The sequence below is a fragment of the Onychomys torridus genome, chromosome 6, assembly GCF_903995425.1.
Source record: "Onychomys torridus chromosome 6, mOncTor1.1, whole genome shotgun sequence".
Classification (NCBI taxonomy): Eukaryota; Metazoa; Chordata; class Mammalia; order Rodentia; family Cricetidae; genus Onychomys; species Onychomys torridus.
Genome location: NC_050448.1, coordinates 2,317,366 through 2,342,382, shown reverse-complemented (window position 1 = coordinate 2,342,382; position 25,017 = coordinate 2,317,366). Strand labels below are relative to the sequence as shown.

Below are 25,017 nucleotides of genomic sequence, written 5' to 3'. Positions count from 1 at the left end.
AGAACTAACATGCCTGGATTCTTCTGTTAATCTTGACGGTCTTCTTAACCACCTTCACAAACATGGCCTCTGGTGAATATTTGCAGGTATATTTTACTTTTAACTGAGCACAAGAAGAGATTTGATTGGATACTTCTATGTTTAAAAAAATACTTAATATAAACAGAGTAGAAGACATGATACAGTAGTGGTTACTGGAAAACAGCAGCTTAGATCTATGTTGCTTGACAAAGTGCAGCCTCGGCACCACAGATACAGGCAGAGCGGCACAGTGGCCACACCTCTTAAAGTCTCAGTCACTGCTACTCAAACACCTCAAAGCAAGCCTTTAAAAGTTGTGTTTTAAACTAAGGTAGCAAACATTTTGCCATGTGATGGCAGTGTTATATGCCATAATCTTGCTTTGTAAAAAGAAAAATAATGTGAGATTTTTAATACTGGAATCTGGTTACATTACATATTTAAGCTTCTATACAGAATGATGGACACTTTGAGAAGCTAATCCTTATCCAGAAATATTTTAATCTCTTAAGAAACAAGTAAAACAGACAAATGGTAAAATAAAAAATAAAAATAAAAGCCCCAAACTATGTTGCTCCTTCACACAATAGTGCACATTTTGACCATAATTTTGTTATGGCTACAAAACACCAGAAGATTTTTTTTTTTTTAAATGTCTCTTCTTTATGGTATTTTAAAAAAAATTGTGCCCTTCTAGTCTTTAGTTGGCAGAAATGCGTCCCCCCAAGAAGAAACTATCTTATTTAAGCCACATGTCTCTGTCTCTCTGTCTGTCTGTCTGTCTGTCTGTCTCTCTCTCTCTCTCTCTCTCTCTCTCTCTCACACACACACACACACACACACACACACACACACACACACACGAAAAGAACAAAAACAAAAAGCCCAAAACAAAGATAACATAATACCCTTTGCTGATGTGTCTTAGAGAATAACATGACAAGAGTCATGTGGTTTCCTTTAATTCCAACTCCTCTACAATATGCACCAACTGAATATATGCTCTGGGAGCCATAAAATGTACCAAACATCTACCTTTTCCAAAGAATGCAGTTAAAATATTTTTTTTTTGTTTCTTTAAAAGGTGAGGAAAAATAAAAGCAAGAAAATGATTCACTCCCTTACTTCATGCATCCATAATCTAAACCAAAACAAACTTGAAAGCAAGAACAAACTACTGCCTCGAGTTTTTGTTAAGTCCATGTTCTCTGTACATACAAACTGCGCACTATTGAAGGGGGAAAAGAATATAATCCATGGTGTCTGCTGATTTAAAGGGGAGAAACAAGGCTGTCATTAATATCCAAAACTGGGACATGTGTGGTTTGCTCTTATAACGCATATTCCATCTCTTCTGCTTTTCATATCCAAACTTCTAAATGCTACTTAGGGGCACAGCAGGTTAGATCCCAGCACTTGGTGAGCAGAATTCACAAGCTGGGATGAGACTGTCCTCTTCAGGGTACAGCTGTGTTCACATACACTGCATGTATATATTTTTCTTAGATTTGGCTGTAGTGGACTGGCCATGGTTCAAGTGGGACTATAGCAGTACGTGGGTCAGGGATAGTCTTGTGGCTATGTACACATTCATAGTCGGTCCATGGCTTCCAACCAGTAACGCTATTTCCGAAGGTCTAAGACACAAACCTGTAAGAGATTACAACGGTCAGACAGTGTCCAGAAATCTACCTTACATTTCCAGCTAAACTTGTATACAGATCACAATCTGTTTCTAAGTTGAATATTCATAAAATGAAAGCAACAAATCATAGAAAGATACTTCACTGAAGGGTGACATGTTCCCTTTTCTTTAAAAATTCATGGATATACTCACTGAACCATCTGATGCACTGGCTCCAACTTTGTCTCCTGCTGCGTTCCAGCAAACTTCAAAAATCCCACCTGTTCCCCTGTAACTGTGAACTAGAGCACCTGTCTGAAAATATGAAAAACAAAACCCTAAGAAATCAAAATAGTGAGATAAGAAGATTATAATGTGAGAGAGGGACTCGTGGGCTCTCCCCACCCCCCGCAAGGATCTATGAGCAGTTAATGGCTGCTAAGGGAGGAAGAGCCATTTTCTTCAGTGGTGTAGCCATTGCCCATGTTCCTACAAGCACCTCTATTTAGAGATTCACTGTCTTCTCCAACCCCAAATGCCATTAAAGGAGGAAGACTAACCAGGAAAAAGGAAGAAGTCAGTGGGAGTTTGACAAAAAGGTGGGGGAAAGGGGAACTCTGATCAAAATGCATTACATCATGCATAAGTACATAATAACAAACTTATAATGAAGTATAGTTACCATATGGTAATTTTAAAAAGGAAAAGAAGGGAAGAGAGAAAAAGAGTGAGGGCAGGGGGAAGAGAAGCCCACTTAGGAGGCTAGCATAGCAGAATTATTACAGTGATTCATATAAACTTTGATAAAGTAATTCAGAAAGCAGTATATGGGCTCAAAACAAATTGTCAAAGATAACAGAACTTATGTTGGGTCTAAGGATGAATCAAAACTATAAAAACATATTATTGCATTATTTCGAGCAATATGAGGTAGGACTTGGTTTCAAATAAAAATATAGGCAGGTTCTGAAACTCCAGAAATGTGCTATGGTAACCCCTTCATAGATGTGATCAGACTCTTCTGAGGGGATGGTTCCAGTACAAACTGGTTTCCCAGTGGTCATGACCATTCCCCACTAGGATTTTGAGTGTCTCTGAAACAGCTACAGGGGAACATTCAAGGCAGGAGATTAAGTACACTCATTACTGAGAGATGTGTGCATTTTGCTGACAAAAAAAAAAGAAAGCATCACAAAGATGAAGTGTGAAAAGTAAGAAAGACACAGTATCCATGCTGTTTATGGCGTGTTTCCTTGAGTAGTATGAGTGGACCAGGGACAGTCCAAGGAAGAAAGATGTACATGTTCTTCTTGAAGGGTGGTCCAGAAATAAATTCTAAGTATAGCTATTTTACTCTTTCAACAAAAACAAAAGTTCAACTGCCACAGAAGAACCAAAGTCAGACCGGAAATGTGTTTTCCTGTGAAGCCACAGGGCAGAGGGCAGGGCCTGTGCAGTGGCAGCTAGAAGCTACGAAGGTGCTTTGCTCTGACAAAGCACATAAGTGGCCCCTGCAGCTCAGCAGTGATCTGATGATTTCCTTTAGAACAAAATGCAAAAAGCCACGCCCTCACACACCACTATCTTAGCACACAGGCTCAAACACCTTTGCTTTGACTTCTTCTTCAAATTTACGCCAATACTATATACAAACCACAGATGTGGTATAATCTGACTGTAATTTGAGAAATTTCCCTCTTTCCTAAAAGTTTTCCTATTTTGACTGATGAAAAAAGGCTCAGTACAGTAGCCGTAAGTATCTGTGGTTACTGAGAAAACAAAGGGGCAGCCAGCAAGATGGACAGTGACTAAGTTGTAGAAGTCAAACCCTGTAGACCTGCAGACCTACAGCAGATGGATGAATGTGGGGTTAGAACAAATGGCCGCCCACCTTCCCAAACTACCTACCTACCCACCCACCCACATCAAGAACATCTATCTACCAATATATCTCTAAGTTGAAGCAGGACAAATAATGAATCCAAACATGGCCCCGGGCATAATTGTGATGGTGAGGGTTAGTGGGCCACGTCATCTTATGTGAAAAAAGACACAGCCCCCACCTGTCATACACTCAGGAAACACACTATGAACAACAGCAGAGCCTGTACCTATCACCAGATGCCATCTGCCATTTCACACTCAAGTTTAACAAAGTAAAGGGGCTCAAAACAGTGGACAGCACAACAGCACACAGCTGACCACATACCTTAAATGAGCTACATTTCACTGAAATTATTTTGGCATAATGGATTCCAATTGGAAAAATCTTCCGAACATTTAGCAATGACTAAAAAGAACACATATTTTAAAAGACAGCACTCACACACATGTAAAATCCTCAAGGCACTTCAGAACACTCAAAAATTTACTGAAGAAATAACAGACAGATAAAGGGATGCAGCATATTCTTGGGTAATGAACTCAAAGTAACCTATAGACATACTTATTTTTAGAAAGGCTGAAGACTTAAGTGCTAAGAACAGAAAATCTGAAGAATGACAAGGGCTAAGACACATTACCATGGAGAGTGGTTAGGCCTGCACTGTGGATTCAGCTATGTACAAATGTACCAAAGACACAAAAGAGAACTGGAGGCTGAAGATGCAGTTCAGTGAAGGGTGCTCACCTGGTACCACCAAGGTCCTAGTGCAATCTTCTGAACTATTAGGCAAGGAGCAAGCAGCAAGCCAACCATGTGCATGGTTTATGGACTTGGTATAGGTGATAACAGTAAGGGGACAATGAATGACTCCAAGACAACTGCCTAACCAAAAGATGGACTTTCTTTATGGACCTTACACCACACAGATCAATACCAAAGGGACCACAATCAAAATCAAGCTTAAACACTGTAGGAAAATAACATCAGAGACCCCAGTGACATAAACATGCACATATATATTTGTTTATGTACAAAGCTATAAAAAGTACCAATCTGAATACTCACTTAAGAGTGATAAGTGAACAAGACAGAAAGGAAGACCCAGGATGGAAGATTGCTCAGAACATTCAAAGACCACCAACTAACCAATAATGAAAAATGGACAGGAGACCTGTACTGTGTGTCTACTCTAAACAGAATATGCAATGTATAAAATACGATTTACATGTACCAAGTCACAAAAATGTTTAGCAGACTGAGAATTTGGGATACAAGAAATATGGAAGTACTAAATATGGGTTCGCTTGGTAGCAGTTGAGAATGAAGAGATACCTCATGAACTCAGAGTTTCTTTTGTGAGTATACAAAAACAAACATGCACACAGAGATATGCACAGACACTTGAACATAATATCCACAAGCATTAGAAAAAGTAATTCATTTGCATATCAATAACAAAATGAACCAAACCACTGTTTTAGACCTCCATAAACTTGTATGATTATAAACCAGAAACTGTTAGTGCAAATCACCAGCTTTAAAAGGTATGTAAGTGGGCCGGGCAGTGGTTGCGCATGCCTTTAATCCCAGCACTCAGGAGGCAGAGTTAGGTGGATCTCTGTGAGTTCGAGGCCAGCCTGGGCTACAGAATGAGTTCAAGGAAAGGCTCAAAGCTACAAAGAGAAACCCTGTCTCAATAAAAAAAAAAAAAAAAAAAAAAAAAAAAAAGATATGTAAGCATATCATACCATTTATGTACAACTTTACCTCGCGGTATATACATTTACTATGGGAATTGCTGACAACTCTTCATGACTAATGCAGAAAGGAGTTAAATACTTTAGCTGTGTCAATAAAAACAATTTAGTTGAGATTGTTTTGAAAACCAGAAGAAAGATATCTACAACACACATGGCAAAATACCTTTATAAAGTAAATCTAGATATTTATGTCACCCATATTATCCATGTTTATGTTCACTCCTATGCACACATCATTGTTCAGTTTCAGAAGTTGAGCGGAATGCACCAGTGCTCTTTTAGGAGCACAAAGTTAAAATTTGGAAATGATGGTTTTAAGTATGTATTTCATAACAACAGAGACTGTTTGGCATATGTTCATAAAGAGAAAAATGAAAGAAGAGAGGTAAGACATTATCTAGTAAGATATTAAGATAGAATATTTTTATTTTAAACCAGGAACATGCTTCTAATATCAGTACTTAGAAGGGGAGACAGGACAAGTTCAAAGCCAGCCTGACTACAAAGTGAGACCTCTCAAATAACCAAAACTACCACCAATCCAACTGAAAAAGGAAAGAATATGCTTTAAAAGGGCCCTCAAGCACACAGGAATTAACTCCAAGCACTGATAAAGGAGATGACATGAAATCAATGCTGCTGCAGCAAAGCCAACACTCAGCAGAGTAGACAGAAATGGAAACAGGAGGAAGTCTGTGCCAACCAGACTTCAGACCAAAATAGAGAACACATTTTTTTAAAAAAGCAACAAATAAATAACTCATCCAGTCAATAAATGGTTAACTGAATAAGTAACTGAAGAAAGAAGAGACATACACGGCCAATAAATGTTTTCCTAAGTTTTCAACACCCTTGGCCATCAGAGAAAGGTGGCCTGAACCTACTTCAAGCTTCCAATTTCTGTAGTCAGAATGGCTGCCATGAGGCAAACAAGTGTCCGCAGGCTGGCAAGAGTGCAAACTCATCCAACAACTACAGGAATCAAAGAGCAGGACCACATACAGGCGGGCTTGAGTACACAGCTGAAGGGCTTAGTCAACACACTGGAAGCACACATGCACAGCCACATTTACTCCTATACTATGCAAGATCACCAAGAAATGAAGCCAGCCCGGATGTTTATCAACAGATGAATGGAGAGAGAAAAGAAAAGCACATTTATGAATAGAATTTTATGTAAACATAAGGAAAAAATTAAAACCATGACATTTTATAGGAAAATGGGTGGAAATGGCAATTACTGTTAAGCAAAATGTGCCAGACTCAGAAAGACAAATATAGCAAGGTTTCCTTTCATGAGGATCCTAGATTTTAGTGTTTTGTTTTTGTGGGTAGAGTATACGTCATGAACTAGTGACATCATAGACAAGGGGTTATGAGAAGGGATTAAAGAGGTCTTAATAGGGAAAGAAGGTTAATAAACCCATGTGATGTGAAGATGGAATGGATGCTGGAGGGAGATGAAGGTAGGAATGAGTGGAAGGACCAGACAGGGAAGTGGGAAACAGGCTCCACAAAAACAAAGTATGTAGAAAGTGCCATAATGAAGCCCTTTAGTTTCAATGCTAGGTTTTAAAGTAAAACTAAAATTCATTTTTAAAAATGTACAGAGAGGTCAGCCCACACCCTTAAGTGTGTAAGGAGACACTCAGCTTCATTCTCCACTGAAATGTCATCCCTCTACCTAGAAGCTGGACCTCTGCTCAATAGGACCCAAAAGTCACAGTGTTTTGTGCTATAAGCCACTCAGTAGGGGTGAAAAAGAAGCTATTAAGAAGAGTTATTGTGGGGCATGAAAGCAGAGATGGCCAAAGCTCCTCAGTGCAGACCTTCCTCAGTCCCAGGACAGAGCACTTAATGGAAAATACTCCAATGTGATGGTTGATAGCAAGTAACTCATGAAATTAACTATGGTAGATCTACGACAGAAAGGGTTGCTGATAATGTAGTTAGTATGCCAGACCCCAACAAAGACCTTGAGAGCTCACACACTGAAAAGCTGTAAATGTGAAAGCAAAGCAACTTGCTGGCTTCTGTTTTGGGGGCATCTCTTTACAGTACTATCCCTGAAAAGGCAGCAGGGTGTAAATGCTTTTAACTCAGTAAGTGCAGTTGACTGTTTAAATTACTGGGATGTACCTGTGTGTTCCAGATGTGCACACACTTGTCAAAAGAACCGCTTGCCAGATATCTGCCATCAGGACTGAAAGCCACACTGTACACGGGCTCTTGGTGTTTTGTCAAAGTGTGGATGCAAATCCCTCGGTCTACGTCCCATAACCTAACTGTAGAATCAAAGGATGCACTGAAAATGGAAGGGAAAAATTTTATAAGTAATCAAATATTCTCTCGGCCTCGTCCCCAGCCTCCCACATCCTGCCAATCCTTAAGGGCTAGCAGATTACACTGTTAAAATCCCAGTTCTGTAAAAACTGGAAGGGAAACAGGAAAAAGCTGAAGCCCTGGCTCCTGCTCACTCACTGTCCTTCCAAGAGTCCTGGTTATCGGTCTATGGTTCTGAGTATTAAACTGTATTTTGGGATTCATCTCTCTTCAAAAATTTATGCCCCAATGATCTGTATATTCTGCTGAAATAGGGCCACTATAGAGCCCAACTTGATTACTGTGTTAGGCACATTGGCTTAAGCCCTAGATTACAAACACAAGCCAAGCATAATTATTGGGTTTCATTCAACAGATTAAAAAAAAAAAAAAAATGTCTTAAAAAAGCCATTAAGCCCTGAAGTACTATTGTTAAAAATACCATGGTTAAAGGTTCCCACTTAAATATATTCCCCTCAAGACATGCTCCCTGCTTTCTGTCATATTTTCCCAAAGTTTTATTCTTGAGGGACTCAATAAGAAAAGTGAAACAGACACATCACCTTGCTAGCATAAGGTTGGCATTTGGATTATTTGTCCCTGGTCCTGTTGGACTCCATTTAATAGTATAAATTTCTTTATTATGTGCTTGCAAATCATGGACACAGTTATCTTGCTTCATACTCCAAATCTACCAAAAACAAAAAACAAAAAAAACTTGGTGATTTTTCTATACAACAGATACATTTAAAAGTGCTATCTTTTCAGTACAAAATGAGTCAGTCGCATAACCAAGTATCAGAGGAAGGACCACAAAAAAATTTAAAAGTAGTTGAATGTATTTAACATTACTCCATAAAAATGTATTAAATTCTTCACAAAAAAACCCTCCTTATTGCAAAACTTGAAGACTGAATTAATTAACTCTAATTGTTCTAAGATGGTTTTGAAGAGCTGTAAATTGCACACATCTTAACATTTAGAAAGTCCTTGGACTAGGGCTATATAGTAATTCAGTGGTCAAGCACTTCTCTCTCTCTCTCTCTCTGGAAATGCAGGAAACAGCTATGAGAATAATACCACAGTGCTTTGTAACTTAGATGTACACACTGTCATAGGAAATGAATCTGACCACACATTTCTACAACTTTTTTCTTTGGTCTTTTCAACAGCACAGGCAAGCCTGACATACCCCTTCCAATCTTCTTTATATTCTCTATCTACTTTGGTCATTTTCTTGATCTAGAACTCTGTTCTTGAGGTTTATCACCTATTCTACTTCTGCTTTGGAATCTTCTGTGACACCAAATTCTTTGTAAGGTTAAGAAAAAGCTCCAGTTTAGAGCCTGAGATGTCTAATTCCAGGCTGTTCAGCTTGAAGCTCAATCCATAACACAAGCTTCTCTGGATATTGGCCTCCTTCCACAGCACAAGCTTTAATGCAGGGTTGGGGATTTAGCTCAGTGGTAGCCCTGGGCTTGGTCCTCAGCTCCGACAAAATAACAAGCTTTAATACATGTGCATAAGAGGAAACCCCAAAGACAAGACAATTAAGCTAGTGTGGTGGTATAGGCCTATATCCAGTGCTTGGTAAAACATGAAGGACCTCGAATTCAAGACCAGTATAGGCTACATAGTGAGATTCCAAGGAGAAAGATGCAGCTCAGCATTGGCATGCTTTCTTAGCACACCCAAGTCCTCCATTTGATTCTTGGAGTGAAGGGAGGTAAAGGAACACCTAGTTTGTACACAGTAAAAGTGATTTTCCCTGCATGACTATCCTACTTGTAAGGGTTTTGACTACAGTCACTGATATTGCAAGGCTGAGGATAAAATGTTTTCAGGAGAGCATGTGTGGCATGAGGAGGCACAAACATTCAGTCGTTCTAGAGATTGGCACTAGGCTAGTCTTCACCTCACAATTATGTTTTCACTTCTTATGGTAAGAAAGGTATTAAGTTTTGTTTTTAGTCACATCACATTTGTGTTCCTGCATGGTTAGTGCCATGTCTCAACTTGATTGAGTCATGGAAAATCCAGATACTTGGCTAAGTATTATTTACCCATGTTTCTAAGTAACAAAGAGCACAGCAGACTGCATTCTCCATATGGGTGAGCAGTAATTATGTAGATAGCAACCACTATCTTCTCTGAGCTGAAATATGTACCTTCTGCCTGGACCTTACCCTATAGCCTTGTCATTCCAGCTTCTCAGGCCTTGAGCTTCAAGTCTGAAACGGGATGGCTAGCTGTGGAGGTTTGAATGAAAACGGCTACCATAGGCTCATATATTTAAATGCTTAGTCCCCAGTTGGTGGAACTATTTGGGAAGGATTAGGAGGTGTGGCCTTGTTGGACTATGTGTATCACTGGGGTTGGGCTTTCTGATTTAAAAACTCCATTCCCATTTAAGCTCTCTCTCTGCAGTCACAGTTGTTGATATAGGCCAGTGCCATGCCTGCCTGCTGCCATGCTCCTTGCCATAATGGCCAAGGACTCACCCCATTAAGCTCTTCTAAAATTTGCCTTCGTCATGGAATCTTAGCACAGCAATAGAAAAGTAACTAAGACAATGGCTTTCCTGGGCATCCAGTTTGAAGACAGCAAAGAACAGGAAGTCCCAGCCTCCATGATTGTGTGTATAGATTTTCTTCCTAAGTCTCTTAAAGATTAACGTATGCTCTTATTGACTCCTTACCAGTGAGAACTGTGACAAGTACAGCAGCACAATACACCTGTACAGCCATTCTATTAATAGAATTTACTATAGTCATATATCTGAGTATTCCAGGGGGAAAATTAACCATTAAAAAGCTAAAAAGTCTTCCATTTAGGTTTTAAGTATCAAAAGGACATTTAAAAAAGCCTACGCCAGATGTGGTAGGTAGTACATGCTTTTGATCTCAGCATTCAGGAAGCAGACTCTGAGTTCAAGGCCAGCCTGATCTACATAGTTGAGTTCCAGGGCAATCTGAGCTACACTGTGAGACCTTAACTCAAAAAAACAAAATAAAACAAACAAACAAACAAACAAACAAAAAAACAAAAAACACCTGAAAATGCCCAGCCACATATGGGACACACCCCACCCTAAAGCACCCACTACCAGAATTACCTTCAAGGTCATGTCATCAGAACACGAGGCCAGAAGATTGCCAGTTGGGTCCCATTTGATAGCGTTTACTTCATTCTAAAAATAGCAGTAAATATTTATATTTTCATTGTATAGAACAGGCTGTTATTTGATTAATATGCATTCTAAAAAAATATTCTGAAATATTATTTGCTCAAAATAATCGTTTTACAGGAGAGAAATGACTTCTTACCGTGTGTCCCTGGAATGTTTTGATAGGTCTGTCTTGTCCTAACTTGCAGACATGAATGCACATATCTGTACTACAAGACGCAAAGGTGTTGTTGCTCTGCCAGTCAACATCCAGTGCTGGGGCTGGAAAGCAACACAGGTTAGGCTTGCATTGTGCACACACAAGGGTCACACACGAGTTTAGCTCTGAAGCATGGCTAGACACTAAGAGTTCTAAGCAGTAAATATTTTTTTACACTTTTATATATGATTTGTGTGTGTGTGTGTGTGTGTGTGTGTGTGTGTGTGTGTGTATGTATTAGTTTTTAATGTGCACTGGTGTTTTGCCTGCATGTATGTCTGTGTGAGGATGTCAGATCCTCTAGAATTGGAGTTATAAACCATTGTGAGCTGTCATGTGGGTGCTGGGAATTGAACCCAGGTCCTCTGGAAATCAGCCAATGCTCATAACCACTGAGCCATCTCTCAGTCCCTACTTTACACTTTTTAAGGTACAGAGAAAAAATTAAAAAAGATAAAGCTATCTAAGTATCAAAAATGCCAATAACTTTTAGCTGTGTGGTCACTGTGCTTAATCACTCACACAGTGCAACAGAAGTCTTGGCTTCTCTTTTGTATAACAATAAAAGTCTAGACTGGTGATAAACTCTTTTTATTTCTATTTTCTTTACCTGTGCATGTATCATGGGCAGAAGCTTTGGTTTTATCACTTGCTATTGTTTTAACCCAAGGAAGTCACTGGTGACCCTGGGGCAACACCACTTGCTGCCAGGACCAAGCAAGGAGCTGCTTGTAGGAAGAATGCTACAGATCGCAACTCAGATGAATGGTGCTCAGTCATTGCCATTGTTAACTAACTACTCCACCAAAACAAGGACACTGCATATAATTCACAAATATATTTTCTTCTAAATAATCCTTGTCAAATTCCTTTTTAAGACAAATCAAATGACTCTTAAAATGGTTAAAATTAAAATCTCTAAAGTCCAAAAGTTGGCTAGAATTTAGTATGTAGCCCGACTTTAGCTCAGAGAGGACTACAGATGCTATTCCCCTGCAGCAAGCAGCAATGGCTCTGTAACTGGCGTCACAGACCAAGTAACTGGGTTAAGTGTGCACACGTAGAGAACATTGTCTTCACCCTCCAGGCATCTGTGGTGAAGGGGTTTTCACAGGGGAAATAATAGCATATTTAGACTTAGTCCAAGTAAGACACAATTCCTATGGTCTGCCAAATTAGAAAAAGCTATTTTCTGAACCTTGATAGTTTGTCAACCCCACTTATAGACAAGAAGAAAGAAGGTGAAGGGTATTTCCACATTTGCATTTCACAGAAATTTCCTAAAACCATCTCTTACTTCACTCTCACATTTGGCTAGTTATGACTCCCAGGGAGTGCAACCTGCCATCAGCCAGTGGCTGTGGCCACCCTGGTCAGCAGCATGTGACTGCTGGCATACCAGTTCTCTTCAGGCTGCCCTCAGGCTCAACCTTGACCACAAGGCTAAAGAGCTGCCCTCCAGTTCCTGTGGTTCCTAGTCCTGCTTGGGCGGGAGCCCAAGGCCAGGAAAAGACACACTGCTGTTGCCATGGACCCTGCAGTCATGGGCAGCCTCTTCTCAGCGGTTCAGACTCCCTCTGGATTAGCAGCGCCTTCCATCGCTCTGCAGTCTCTTTCTTGCAGTTGCTCCTCTCTGAGTGACCTCACTGCCCCTAATGCTCCCTCTTCCCAACACTGCCACAATGACTTCCTTCTGCCCAAGTCCTTTTCTTGGATCCCCAAATATATAGACTGTCTTCCTGCTAAAATCTTGATTCAGTAAACACTGCAATATTAACATGAACTACCATTCTTTTAAATGGTATTTAAATTTCTTTCTTCAATAAAAAAATAATTCTAATACTAAGAAGTGGGAAATAAGGTAGGAAGAGGTGGCTGGAATTTTTAATTATTTTAGAAAATAGATAATTACACACAAAGAAGTATGAAGAAGGCCAAATATCTGACACCACCTATGAGAGCCTGAGTGGCCTGCAAACATGAGAGGAGGCTGGCAAATAGCAGCTGCACTTAGAAAGACACACCTCGGGTTCAGGGACAAAAACGAACTGCATTAACTAAGCAATCCAGCTAGGAATGCTAGTCAAAGTGTCTGCAATGTGCCTGGCTCTGAAACCCCACATTCCCAGGCAGCCCAGGGAAATGATAGGGCACAGGCGTTCCTAAGACAGGCCATAAATCTAATCTAAAACAAACCCAATATGTGAAAGGTCTATTTATTATTATGGTCACATTTTACACATTTAGAGGGAGCTAAGAAAGGTTAAGTAATTTTCCCAGTATGATACTCTCATCATACAGTTTCAAAAGTCTTAGAGCTAAAATGGAAAAATTCTCTCTTCTATTCTGATTTATTTTCATTAATCCACATATATTCCATGATTTTTTTTTTGCAAAGAAACCCATAAAGAAAAAGGCACATTTACTTTTTAAAAACTTTGTTCTTTGACAACTCACTGGCATTTTTAATGGCCTCATTGGCCATTTTAAATTTCTCTGCCAATGGTGCTCAGAGTTTTTCATTACTTTTAAAATTTGTGACCAAATGTGATGCATGGAAAATGACATCACAGAGAAGCAGGAGGGAGCCTGTTAACAGGTGTATCTGTACCTTCAGTGTGATGGTGATTTCAATGGTATATACATATGTAACAATTACAAGGCAAATACATCCAGTCCATTATATGCCAATTAACAGAACTTTGTTAAAATACAAACTTATTTTGAAAAATTTCAGTTCCCTCCCATTCTCTCTCTTCATCCCAACCCCTCCCTCTCAGGTTCTTATTTCTTTGTGTTCTGGTTCCTATGTAAAAGAACGTATCCCTTAGCCCAGCATCTCATAACACACATGTGCACATGCATACACGAGGTAGGAACAAATGGTCAGAGGTTTAACTCTATCCCTCAGCAAGCTCGGGTCAGAAGTCTGAGGAACACCTTAAATGGGCGGTAATCATTGCACTGTGGCTAAGCATGCACACGTGTCCCCCCCCCCCCCCCCCCCCTTTACACCACTCCCAGGAAGGATGAGAAAATGTGAGACTATCCAGAGACCAAAGAATAGTCTACCTGGGAAAGAACTAGAAGCCAGGGTGAACAGAAGAAGAAGAGGTAATAAGGGTGCGGTATAAATGTGAATCTGTGTGGTAGGCTCTGATAGAGTTAAAATATTCGGTGTCTAATACAACATCTGCAAACGACTCTACCCAGATCATACTGAAAAAACATTCTGGTCTAGTTGTTTGATCACAGCTGCACTTCTAGCTCTTTGTAAGTGGCTGTTCAAAAGACATGAGGATGAGAACCACTGCCACCTGCTCAGCTTCCAGTGTAGAACCTCAGAGCACAAGTCTCAAAGCAGCAACTATTACCAGATAACGCTAAAATGACCGCTCTGACTGTCCTCATCCATCTTGTTGCAGTCAAAGTTACTTAGTTACTGAAATCAAGACATTCACTGTGAAGCCAGACATAATGGTACACACCTATAACTCCAGTACTCTAGAGGGTGAAGAAGGAAGAGTGTTATGAATTTGAAGCCAGCCTGGGATATATAGCAAGATTTTTGATCCTCCCTGACTTCTCAGATAACAGAATTAGTCAGTCAGAACAGGTGCAGTGGCTCCAGGCTGAAGGAACTGATGGCACTCAGCTACCTGCCCAGAACATGGGTGTGCACCACACAGGAAGAAACCACAGAAGACAGAGAAAGCCTATCTTTGATTACACAGGCACATCAATCAAAAATGCATAAGATGGCAAACCTGTTAACAGTTGAATTTATCCCCACATAAGACATTTTTCTTATCCTTGCAATAAATAAATAGCTCTCAAGAACCCTCACTTACATATAGTGAAAATGAGGCTCCAAAGGTTAAGTGACTTGGGAGCTTCTCAAGTGGAGAATGTACATTCATGGCCAAACCTTCCAATTCTACAATACCACCCCTAACCACACCACTCGGGTGCTTTCTTTACAGTACATTTCACAGAAAACCTGCTGATCCTCTAAAAGGAACCATCTAAGAGCTGTGGAACACCTCCTAGAGAACTGGTACTAAGAATGAATGCTGCCTGACACTCAGGGTTCTGAATGAATTCCATGAGGCCAACACTCTAATTAGAGAAACAGAAGAGCGCTTCAGCTTCCAAGTGTAGTGTCAAGATTTACCTGAATGGAAAGGAAACTGCTGCTTAGCTTCACCAGTGTGTGCATCCCAAATAATGGTAGTCTGAGATTAAAAGGAAAAGAAAAATTAATTTCTCTGATGTTAAAGAGTGTGTGAGTGCAAGAATGGATGCCTGACTGTCCTGAGGCAGAATGAAACTTTAGAATGAACTTCCTCTTCACTGACTTTACTCCTCACAGCACAAAGCCATCTATACTCAGGTCAGGGGAAATGATCATAATGCAATTTAACTTTCCTGTAATTTTTCACCAACTTACTTTCAGTAACAATTATTGTTTGTCAACAAAGTGTCTGACATTATGTTAAACTGCTTAACAGATTTCACTGCAATGTGCATTTAATATGAGTTTTTACAGCTCTGGACTTATAAGGTTATAGTGAAATCACCTGGTTCAAAATACTGAAACATTTCTTTTTTGAAGCTTACATGGTCAACAAAAAAATTTTAAAAAGGCTGTTTACATTTCTGATACCTCTACAGGCAGATCCTGAAGCTGCCTATGACAGAGACAAGTACTGGCTCTTCTCCCTCCCCAGATCCCTTCATCCCTTTGTTAAAACCACTCACTAAAACTGTAAGTATAAGCCAGTTTATGCCCCTTTCCCCAACATCCTCCAACTGAGTAATAGCCTGCTCTTTGCTGAATCAGAAGTCTTCAACCAACCTCCTTTTAGGGAGGGGTGGTAGAGGGGGACCGAAGGAGAAGGGAGCCAGTTCCAACCAGTCTCTGTTCACTTCCCAGAGCAAGGAAGGAACTGTTTCAATAAGCACAGGAGAACATGCATGGCCAGAGTCACTCTAAAGCCACGGTCACCACTGAAATAAACTAGGAAAGCACAAAGTACTTAATGATGGCATTTCATTAGGTTCCAATCCCAGCAAAAATGAAGAGTGGTCATATCAACAAAAGCTATGATGAGTTAATTCGGAGAACAAGCAGACAACAAGAAATTATTTCTATTACTATCACTAATTCATATTTGAATGAACTAAAGTCTGTTTAAGTGATTATCAGCAAAGAAAAAAATTACTTTCAAATACAGTCCTTATAGAACTTAGCTAAATGCTCATTTACCTTATCTACGCCAGCACTTAGGATGAAATTTCCTTTCTTATTCCATTTTAATGCAAATATAGGGCCTTTATGCTGCCCCAAGGTGCTGGCAAGATTACCTAAAGTTAAAAAAAAACAAAAACTTTTAAAATTACTTCAAATTTTATAACTTAGAACATCAATAAAGTTAGAAAAATACATACCATCTTTAGTCCATATTCTGGCAAATCCATCATATGACCCAGTTGCTAGAAGTGTACCTTCACTCTGCCAGGGAAATACATTCTGTTCATTATACAACTAAGGCCATTTAATTACTACAAATATGTCCTAGGCACAAGAGACCCTTATCTACATGTGAGTGCCAACAAAGGTGAGCAACTCCCTTCCCTGATGAAGCCAGTGTTCTTTGAAAGGCCCACCCCAATCTGAGCACTGGTGGTAACCCTGTGGAGTAGGACTGAGAGTATCCCTCTGCAGGACATTTTCAGACGCCCATGAGTGAGGGCTGGGGCAGGTATTAGTCTATCAGGACACTAAAATACTTTTATAAGAAGTGAAAAGTAAACTCTTCCTAAATATTTTTAATTCTGATTAGGACTTTAGGAACATGGAGCCAGGTTGACTGTACAGTATCAAATCCTCAAATGCCTTCATTCACAGACCGCTTCAACAAGATGAGAGCACTCACATTCCAGTCTAGAGAAGTGACATCCTTGTTGCTGGGAACATCCTGCCCTCCTTCCCGTATGCAGTGTCTGAGCACCAGCTGCGTGGGACCACTTGTGCTGTTCTCACTGAGATTCCATATTCTTGCTGTGGAGTCTCCAGACCTTCAAAGTCCAAAACAGGTTAAGTTCTCATGACACTCTCAAGTATTCCAGAATTCAACCCACACTGAATAAGAAGCATTCTATCAGGCATATGCATTTCTAATATTTTTGCTATTCTACATTTTAGAGCTCCTACCAAGTAATTCTAGTTACTTCACAAAAAAAAAAAAAAAAAAAAAAAAACAAACTAATTTACTAAGGCAACATGACTATAAAGAAGCAACAAATTTCTGGAAAGTGGAATACACACACACACACACACACACACACACACACACACACACACACACAAACACACAGCAGTCCACTCAGTAAGGTCACCTTAAATGGCACTTTACAGCTGGGTATAGTGAAGCATGCCTATTAATCCCAGTACTCTGGAGGGTCAATGGTTCAAGGCTAGCCTCAGCTAAACCGTAAACCCTGTCTAAAACCAAACAAAACAATACCCAACATCTAGAAGCTGTTTTGAAAAACTTACCCTGATGCCAGGAGATCACTAACAGGGTTCCAGGCACAGATGAAAACTTCAGATTCATGGCCCCGAAGCACAACTGCTTTATTGGGAGGGATTTCAACATCCCCATCTACTTCCATCATGTCGGTGTGATTATCTGCATCATGAGAAGCGACAGTCTTTGTCAGAGGTAATCACCTTTCCAGCAAGTGTGACTGTACTCGTTCTAACCGTGTGTGTGTGTGTTCATGTACACAGAAGTGGATACGGAAGTGGCAAGGGAGAAAAGGGATAAAAAGGAGTGAACCTCAGCATGGCTGAGATGATAAAGTGGCTGCATTCAACAGTCTACAACAATACGATTCTGAGTTTCTGCCAGTAGGGGTTGCTGATATCGTTCATATAACATGAGATTCATGTCATTCCTCAATGTCAGAGAATATTGCAAATTTTACCTAGAAATCAAATGCAGATTCTAAATTCATTTAAGAGTAGAAAAGGGGTTCAGAAACATCTAAAAAGGAATATACAGTGAATTTAGCTTTTTGTAACCTTAGGAATAAAATCTGAACTGTGTGATAAGTTTGGGATAGAGGTAAACACTGGGTTATTTCAGCCCTAAGGATGGGACATTCTAGTAAGGCAAAGTGTTTTCTGAGAGTCTCTGAACATTCTTAGCTCACTTGTGATGGTATGTGCTCCATTCTCCTCCCCATTTGCTGTGTTCTCTCCATTTTTTGCAGATCCTTGCTGGTTAGTGGCTGCGGCGGCGGCTGCAGCGGCGGCCGCATGCTGCTGTGCAAGCTTGTCTCTATAGGCTTGTTGTCTTGTTTGGACAACATCAGGCATAACAGCATCTATCAGGGACAGAGACTCAATGGGTCGGCCATCAAATAAGGTGCCATCCTGAGGTTGGAAAACCAGGAAGAAAAATGAGATGCAGCTTTGAAGGTGACATGCATTCTCCTAACAGAATGAAGGGCTTCAATCTGGGGATCCCTGTAATTTCTGAGCCTGAACAGTTAGGAGGAAAGGGAAGAAGAGCACTGCAAGAGGCAGGTACAGGCGGCATCTACACTTCACTGGATCCTGCTCAAAGAAGAGGCCACTCATAAAAGCTTAAACAGATAATAAAATGCAAATACAAAGAATTCAGGTGAAGAGGCTGCTAGTAAAAACATCAACCAGTAAGACTAGGTTATAAACAAGGAGGCAGCATCTCCATCAGTACTCTGAATCCAGTGGACTAAGTAAGTGCACCTGTACAGAACCAGGGCAGGTCTTTTCCTTGTTGGCTTTCTTTAAACATTACAGGGTAACAATCACGTCATGTATGTGATCTGGATGTCTGTGATATACAAACTTGCCATTTGGTGTAAGTCTAGAGCACTTGCAGATGGTGCTAACTGTGGCAATGTGGGACCCATCCTTGAGGATACCAACATGTGACTGGACTGCTTTAAACAGCTAAAATCCTTCCATTTACTTTGGGGGTGGAGCGTGTTCACTTCTCAAGTAAAAAATAAAGAGAATTCCTCAACATGTCCTGAATCCTGGATATATATTAAACTTTCTAGCTAGAGCAAAGTTCTGCAGACTTCTAGGAAAGAGTAGGCAGCGTGTGTTTTCAAGACTGTAAGACCCTTGTCTCAGCACCTTGTGTTCCCAGTATCCACCCATACAGTCCAAAAGTAAATGAGTTTGGCTTTGTTACAAAGCTGATTTATATAGTATTGGGGAGCAGGTAAGTCTGCCTCTGGAACCAGTAGCATGCCAAACCCTGAAACAAACACACTACTTACATATGAACCTCAGACATGCAGCTCTGAGCAGCAAGAGTTGGCAGCAATTATATATAATTGGCTTCCATAGGGTGCATGAAAGTAACAATGGCTTTCCAACCCCTTTTGCAATCAATTTGTTCCCAGTACTATACAGCAAACTTTCTTATGTGTTAAAAATTATTTCCTTTGCTTACTTAAAGGATAAACACACTCTCCCCCCGCCCCCCACAAAGGAATAATCTAGGGACACCAGCCACTGTATAGCAACCCACATGCACAGCCAGTGCAACCTGCTGTACTTTAGGAACAATCACCTTAATCTGTTTGAACTCAGTGAAATCAAGGTCAGATACTGAATAAACAAACACATTAAGAATCAGAATCAACGTTTGAAATGAAACTCCTCTGCCTTACCTCATTTATGCTAACTTCTGCTTCTACATACTGTAGGCCTTTTTGGATGATGGAGATCAATGCAGCAGGTGGGACAAGGGCACCATTTATATTGGACTGACTTATATGGCTCTCTATACCAAAGGTAAATGCGGAATGAGAAAATCCTAAAAGCAAAAGAAAAGATGTGAGAATTTACTTTCCTGGTAACTTCATATTAAATTACAAAAGAGAAAAAAAAAAAACAACTTGGTAATCTTTCATAACCACATACCATCACTTGAAATTATAAATGGACAGCCAAAGTGAAATATGATTTTAAACAAATAACTCAATGTACTGCTAGTGATTTTCTGGCATCTACTGAGTTACATGGCTTCAGTTTTCCTAAACAACAGTAACAATCAAGAAAATGCATCAAATGTAAACTCTGAAAAGCCTTGAGAACAGCACCCCTCAACTGCCTCATGAGACAAACTGAAATGAAGATTTATGTGGCAGGTTGTATTTCTGTAGAATTTTTAAAATTTTAGAGACAAACTATCAACCGCCTTCAAAGTTTTGTGGCTTTAAAAGACTTAAGTTAATAAAATGCAAGCTGTAAAAAAATAGAAGCAAAGCAAGATGATAAGACTTGGACTGGAGATGGGACTTAGTTAGCAATGCTTGCCTGGCACGTATGAAGTCCTGGACTCCAACTCAGCACTGATCAACTGTGTGCAGCAGTGCACACCTGTACTACCAGCAGGCAGAAGGTGGAGGCAGGGAGATCAGAGTTCAGGGTTATGTTTGGCTACACAGTGAGCTAAAGACAAACCTGGGCTATATGAGACTTACCAAAAGAAATAAAAGGCCAAATTATAACACTTAAAATTTTTATATAAAATTATTATTTTTATATATCCACGGACTGTTTAAAAAAATAATAATTTTACCATTTAGTAATAACTCATCTAAACAAGTGCTTAAGAAAAGCACTACAAAATGAAATCCAGTTTCTAGGCCTTCTTTAACAAGGAGTCCCAGCACTCAAGAAGCAGAGGCAGAGGCACATCACACAACCCTGTTCAGGACAGTCAGGGGCTGGCTCCACAGAAAGGCCATCTCAAAAAAATTACATAATAAAAAAAAAAAATACTTAAAAGCACGAAACTTGCATCATCAGTCTCTTTATATCAGTGTCATATTCTGATCAAAGTCTAGTCCAGACAGCAAAGTGAAGTTCCAGTATCACACAGGGCGGCTGCTCTCTGTGAAATGCCAACACAGCTTACTAAGTTTTCAAATGCTGTACACTTCCAAACAGCATGTGGCTGGGAAAGGCCCATGGGTGGCCAATGTATACCTGGTTGGGTTCTCCTCAAGGCTTTACTTCTGCTAACCACTCCTATCTCAATGGTCCACAGTGGGAGAGGGGAGACAGGCATTTCTAAGACTCTGGGTGTAAACTCATGATTTCACCCACAGACTATCTTGCGATTAAGCACATTTAAGAATTCTGTGTTTAATCAGAAATCACAAAGATGGCTGACGCAAATGTGGCTGTGAGACAGGAGAGGAAGATACCATTCTGAGTTCCTGAATGTGGGTTGGTAGGCTCCAGATCACCATCACAGAAGGACAAGACTAAGCCCAGGAGGCATTAGGAGAGGTGACTGGACGAGAAACAATGAAGTCAGAGATCTGGAGATTTCTGTCTGAATAACATGGCAATCCCCAAGTAAGTTCTTCAACAAACCAAAAATGGGGTAGGGTAATTACTTGGGAAGACTTTGAAATAGAAGATGTCATTTTGGAAAGCACATTGGATCTTTATTACACTGTATTATGAATTAAGGTTGGGGAATAGTCACAAGACACAGTAAGGACTCAAATCCATTCTGCATCTTGCTTCTCTTGAAAAGTCAAAATATGGCAGCAAGATTACACTTGAGAGCAGCAGTCACCACTGCTCAGTTGTTCCCTAGGGGCTGAGAAAGAGGAATAGGCATATTATGAAATACTAGGACACCTTACTAGTCTTACCATCCATCAGGATTGGAAAGGTGGTTATATTCATGTGTGAGCACAAACCGAGTAAAGCCTGTTTTCTCTACATTCTCCTTGAATACAGTGGAACTACCAGACTGCAGGTCCTATCCAACTTTCTTCTGGTTCAAGCTTAGTGATCTGCCCACAAATGCAATGCTGTGCAGTGGCGGGCAGAACTGCGCTATAAGCAGGAAAGCTGAGCATGGCTAGCTTCTGTTTCCCTAGTCCTAGAGAGAGGCACATGGGCATCTCAAGCCACTGGAAATGTGTTCCAAGTGATCTTAGGTAGTAAGGGGACAACCTAGAGCAGCTGCTGGCTGGCTCTCCTTTCCATCCTGCTACCTACCCTAGGGAAGGCCCATGTGAACACATCTGACTGGACATTTACCTGCAATGGATTCCCTAGCTCTACTCATGCATGGTCACTCAAGTGTCAGGCCTCATTGCCTAGCACCATGGGGTCAGTATACTAACTGCCACCCTTGGGCTTCTATGTTCAACTATCAAGTCAGACCATCCTACCTATGCACTCTTGAGACTCTCTCTGCACCTGTCCTTGTCTTCTAGAACCTCACCCTCTGCTTGGACTGTTCCTGCCCTAAATCCCTCCCTCCTTCCTTCATCTAGCTGACTAATCAACTTAATACTGTCAGCATCACTGCACACCCTACTGGTAACCCCTTCCCAGACACAGCCACTTCCGGAACTTAGTCCTACTTTTCTCCCCAGCTCAGCCTCCCCCACTCCCAGTGCACACACTGAAGTCTACAGGCTGAGTGGTTGCTCTCTATGAAATCCCATCCAATGGCATCCAGAATCTCCACCAAGCTCCATTACCAGATGTCTCTGAGCCTGAGAGTCTTCTTTCCCCTCCCCTATCAGTTGCTCCTGTGCTCTTATAATTCACACATGTACATGATAATCAAACCAAACCAGGTACACTGACTATTCCATGTGGAAGCCAAAGAAAGGGTTTAAATACATTAATCGTTTAATTCTGGGAAACTAGTAAGTTACCTGTTTAGTCATCTATTAAGTCAGAATGCTACTACACAACATACTTTGGCAGATGTAAAAAAAAATTGTCACTCCAGAAACATCACAGTCTTTGTTAAAAGATAACTAAAACTTGAACTAGGTTTATGCTCCCCTTAAATTCCCATTCATCAAATGAATATGCTCTTTCAGGGACAGCCTCAGATTTACATTGGAGCAAAGGGAATTGCTTAAATTTGCAAACTGTTGAAATCTGGCATATTAAAAGCAGCAGCCTTTCTTTTCACAGGTAAAAGTGCATCTGACATAAGCAGTACCTCATAAATGCATGCAAGGATAACTATGGATGGGAGGCAGAGAAGCTCCTCAAGAGGGCTGAGGTAGAAACCAACAAGTCAAAAGTCAGTCTAGCAGAGTGTGCATGAGTGAGCGTGTGTTCGTGTGTGTGCGTGTGCGTATGCGTGTGTGTGTGTGTGTGTGTGTGTGTGTGTGTGTGTGTGTGTGTGTTTCAGTCAGACAGCTCCTGTTTTTCTACACTGCTTGGTTAAGCAAGTGCATTCCACGGACGAGTTAAGGGCTAAGAGGAGAAGGAGCTCTCCAAAGCCTGGCAACTCGACTCTGCAAGCACAGAAGACAGGAGCTTTAGAAAAAGAAAACCGGTTCTTGAAATATCATGCTTATGGTGTAGGGTGCTTGGACAAGCAAATTACCCCTTGTTTCCCTTATGGCAAAGCTTAAATGAACATGTAAGTGTGCTAGCAAGGAGATGAAGTTGAGTTATTCAAGGTCCTGTTTAAGCTTCACGCCAGTAATGTTCAGAAATTGCATTCAGTTCACACTACTCACACTCCTTTTAGATGTGTCGTCTTCTAAACCCACCTTTTAGGAAAGACAAAGTGTTGAGGTGTTAACAATGTTCAATTCTGCACAGCTACAGAAAGCACTCACACACTAAATATGCAGTTCTATGCTCTAAATTTTAAAAATTGAGTTCAGGACTGAGGAGTAAACTTGGTGCTAGAACACTTCTACACAAGGGCCTGGCTTGTTTGATCCCTAGCATACTCCACACCCTCAAACAGACAGAAAACAAGCTCACTCAAACTAGTTTAGAGTTTATATACTATTATTAGACCCTCTGAACTATTTAACCAGGATCACAACATTAAGCCAGGGAGTCATTCATGCCACAGCCCAACATCCGAGCTTCTGTAAAGACTCTTACCTTGGATGTCTGTGTATATGACTTTTGCCATATGTAGTTTAGTTTTGGTTTTTTCCTCCTCCTTAGGAAAATTTCCCTCAAAGTGTGTGTGTGTGTGTGTGTGTGTGTGTGTGTGTGTGTGTGTGTGTGTGTGAGAGAGAGAGAGAGAGAGAGAGAGAGAGAGAGAGAAAGAGAGTTTTAAAAGGATGTCCTTATGACCACCATACTGCTTTCCAAAGAACTATGCAAATATAAAAAGCCACTAACAATATATGCTTCTTTATACTTCTGCCACACAGTGTCAAAAGTAACAACAAGGCCAGGCAGTGGTGGCACACGCCTGTAATCCCAGCAATTGGGAGGCAGAGGCAGGTGGATCTCTGTGAATTCGAGGCTAGCCTGGTCTACAGAGCTAGTCCAGGGCAGGCTCCAAAGCTACAGAGGAACCCTGTCTCTAAAAAAAAAGTAACAACAAAGAAAAGGGGCAAGATTAAGAATGAGCAAATACTCTGGCAACTATTCTAATGGACTTTTGTCTTTAAAAATATTACTAGACCCAAAAAAAGAAAAAAGCCGGGTGGCAGATGTCTGTGAGTTCAAGGCAGCCTGGTCTACACAGCCAGTTCCAGGACAGGCTCCAAAGCTACACAGAGAAACTCTGTCTCGAAAAACAAAAACAAAACAAACAAAAAACTAGAAATGAGAAACAGAAGCTTCCCATTCCATACAAAATGGTCATATGGTCATTCCACTTACAAAATAGGAAAAACTGATTCCAAAGTATAAAAGTCCTTGAAACTGCACTGTTTGTTTTGTTTCTGACATTGTATTAACACTGTCGAGGTCAACAGAAAACTGTCAAATGAGAGAAATGAATGAACTGTGACTGGAGGTACAGAAGCTTAGTGTGAAACACCTTCCAGTTGTTCTGTACCTATTATGATCACTTTTTCTAAATCAAAAACAGTAACACGGGGCTTTTGTAACAAAGTGATCTTGTAACTAAAACACAGGCCCAGTATTGTGTGTCTGAAATAGCCATATGTGCTACTGACTTAAAATTCTGGAACATC

At 40.5% G+C, this 25,017-nt stretch overlaps 1 protein-coding gene across 2 annotated transcripts in view; it reads right to left on the bottom strand.

Annotated features, from left to right (window-relative positions):
- Positions 1–863: 863 nt before the first annotated feature.
- Tbl1xr1 (TBL1X receptor 1) overlaps positions 864–25,017 on the bottom strand; it is a 61,680-nt gene continuing 37,526 nt past the window's right edge. For both annotated transcript variants that reach the window (XM_036191279.1, XM_036191281.1), the window contains exons 3-15: positions 19,735–19,880; positions 18,220–18,442; positions 17,561–17,693; positions 16,938–17,079; positions 16,450–16,513; positions 16,268–16,365; positions 15,173–15,233; positions 10,939–11,060; positions 10,728–10,802; positions 8,176–8,303; positions 7,430–7,595; positions 1,859–1,960; positions 864–1,671 (exon numbers count right to left, since the gene is read on the bottom strand). In XM_036191279.1, coding sequence (XP_036047172.1) covers positions 1,645–1,671; positions 1,859–1,960; positions 7,430–7,595; positions 8,176–8,303; positions 10,728–10,802; positions 10,939–11,060; positions 15,173–15,233; positions 16,268–16,365; positions 16,450–16,513; positions 16,938–17,079; positions 17,561–17,693; positions 18,220–18,442; positions 19,735–19,880 — 1,487 coding nt within the window. In that variant the 3' untranslated portion in view covers positions 864–1,644. The remainder of the gene's footprint in view (positions 1,672–1,858; positions 1,961–7,429; positions 7,596–8,175; positions 8,304–10,727; positions 10,803–10,938; positions 11,061–15,172; positions 15,234–16,267; positions 16,366–16,449; positions 16,514–16,937; positions 17,080–17,560; positions 17,694–18,219; positions 18,443–19,734; positions 19,881–25,017) is intronic.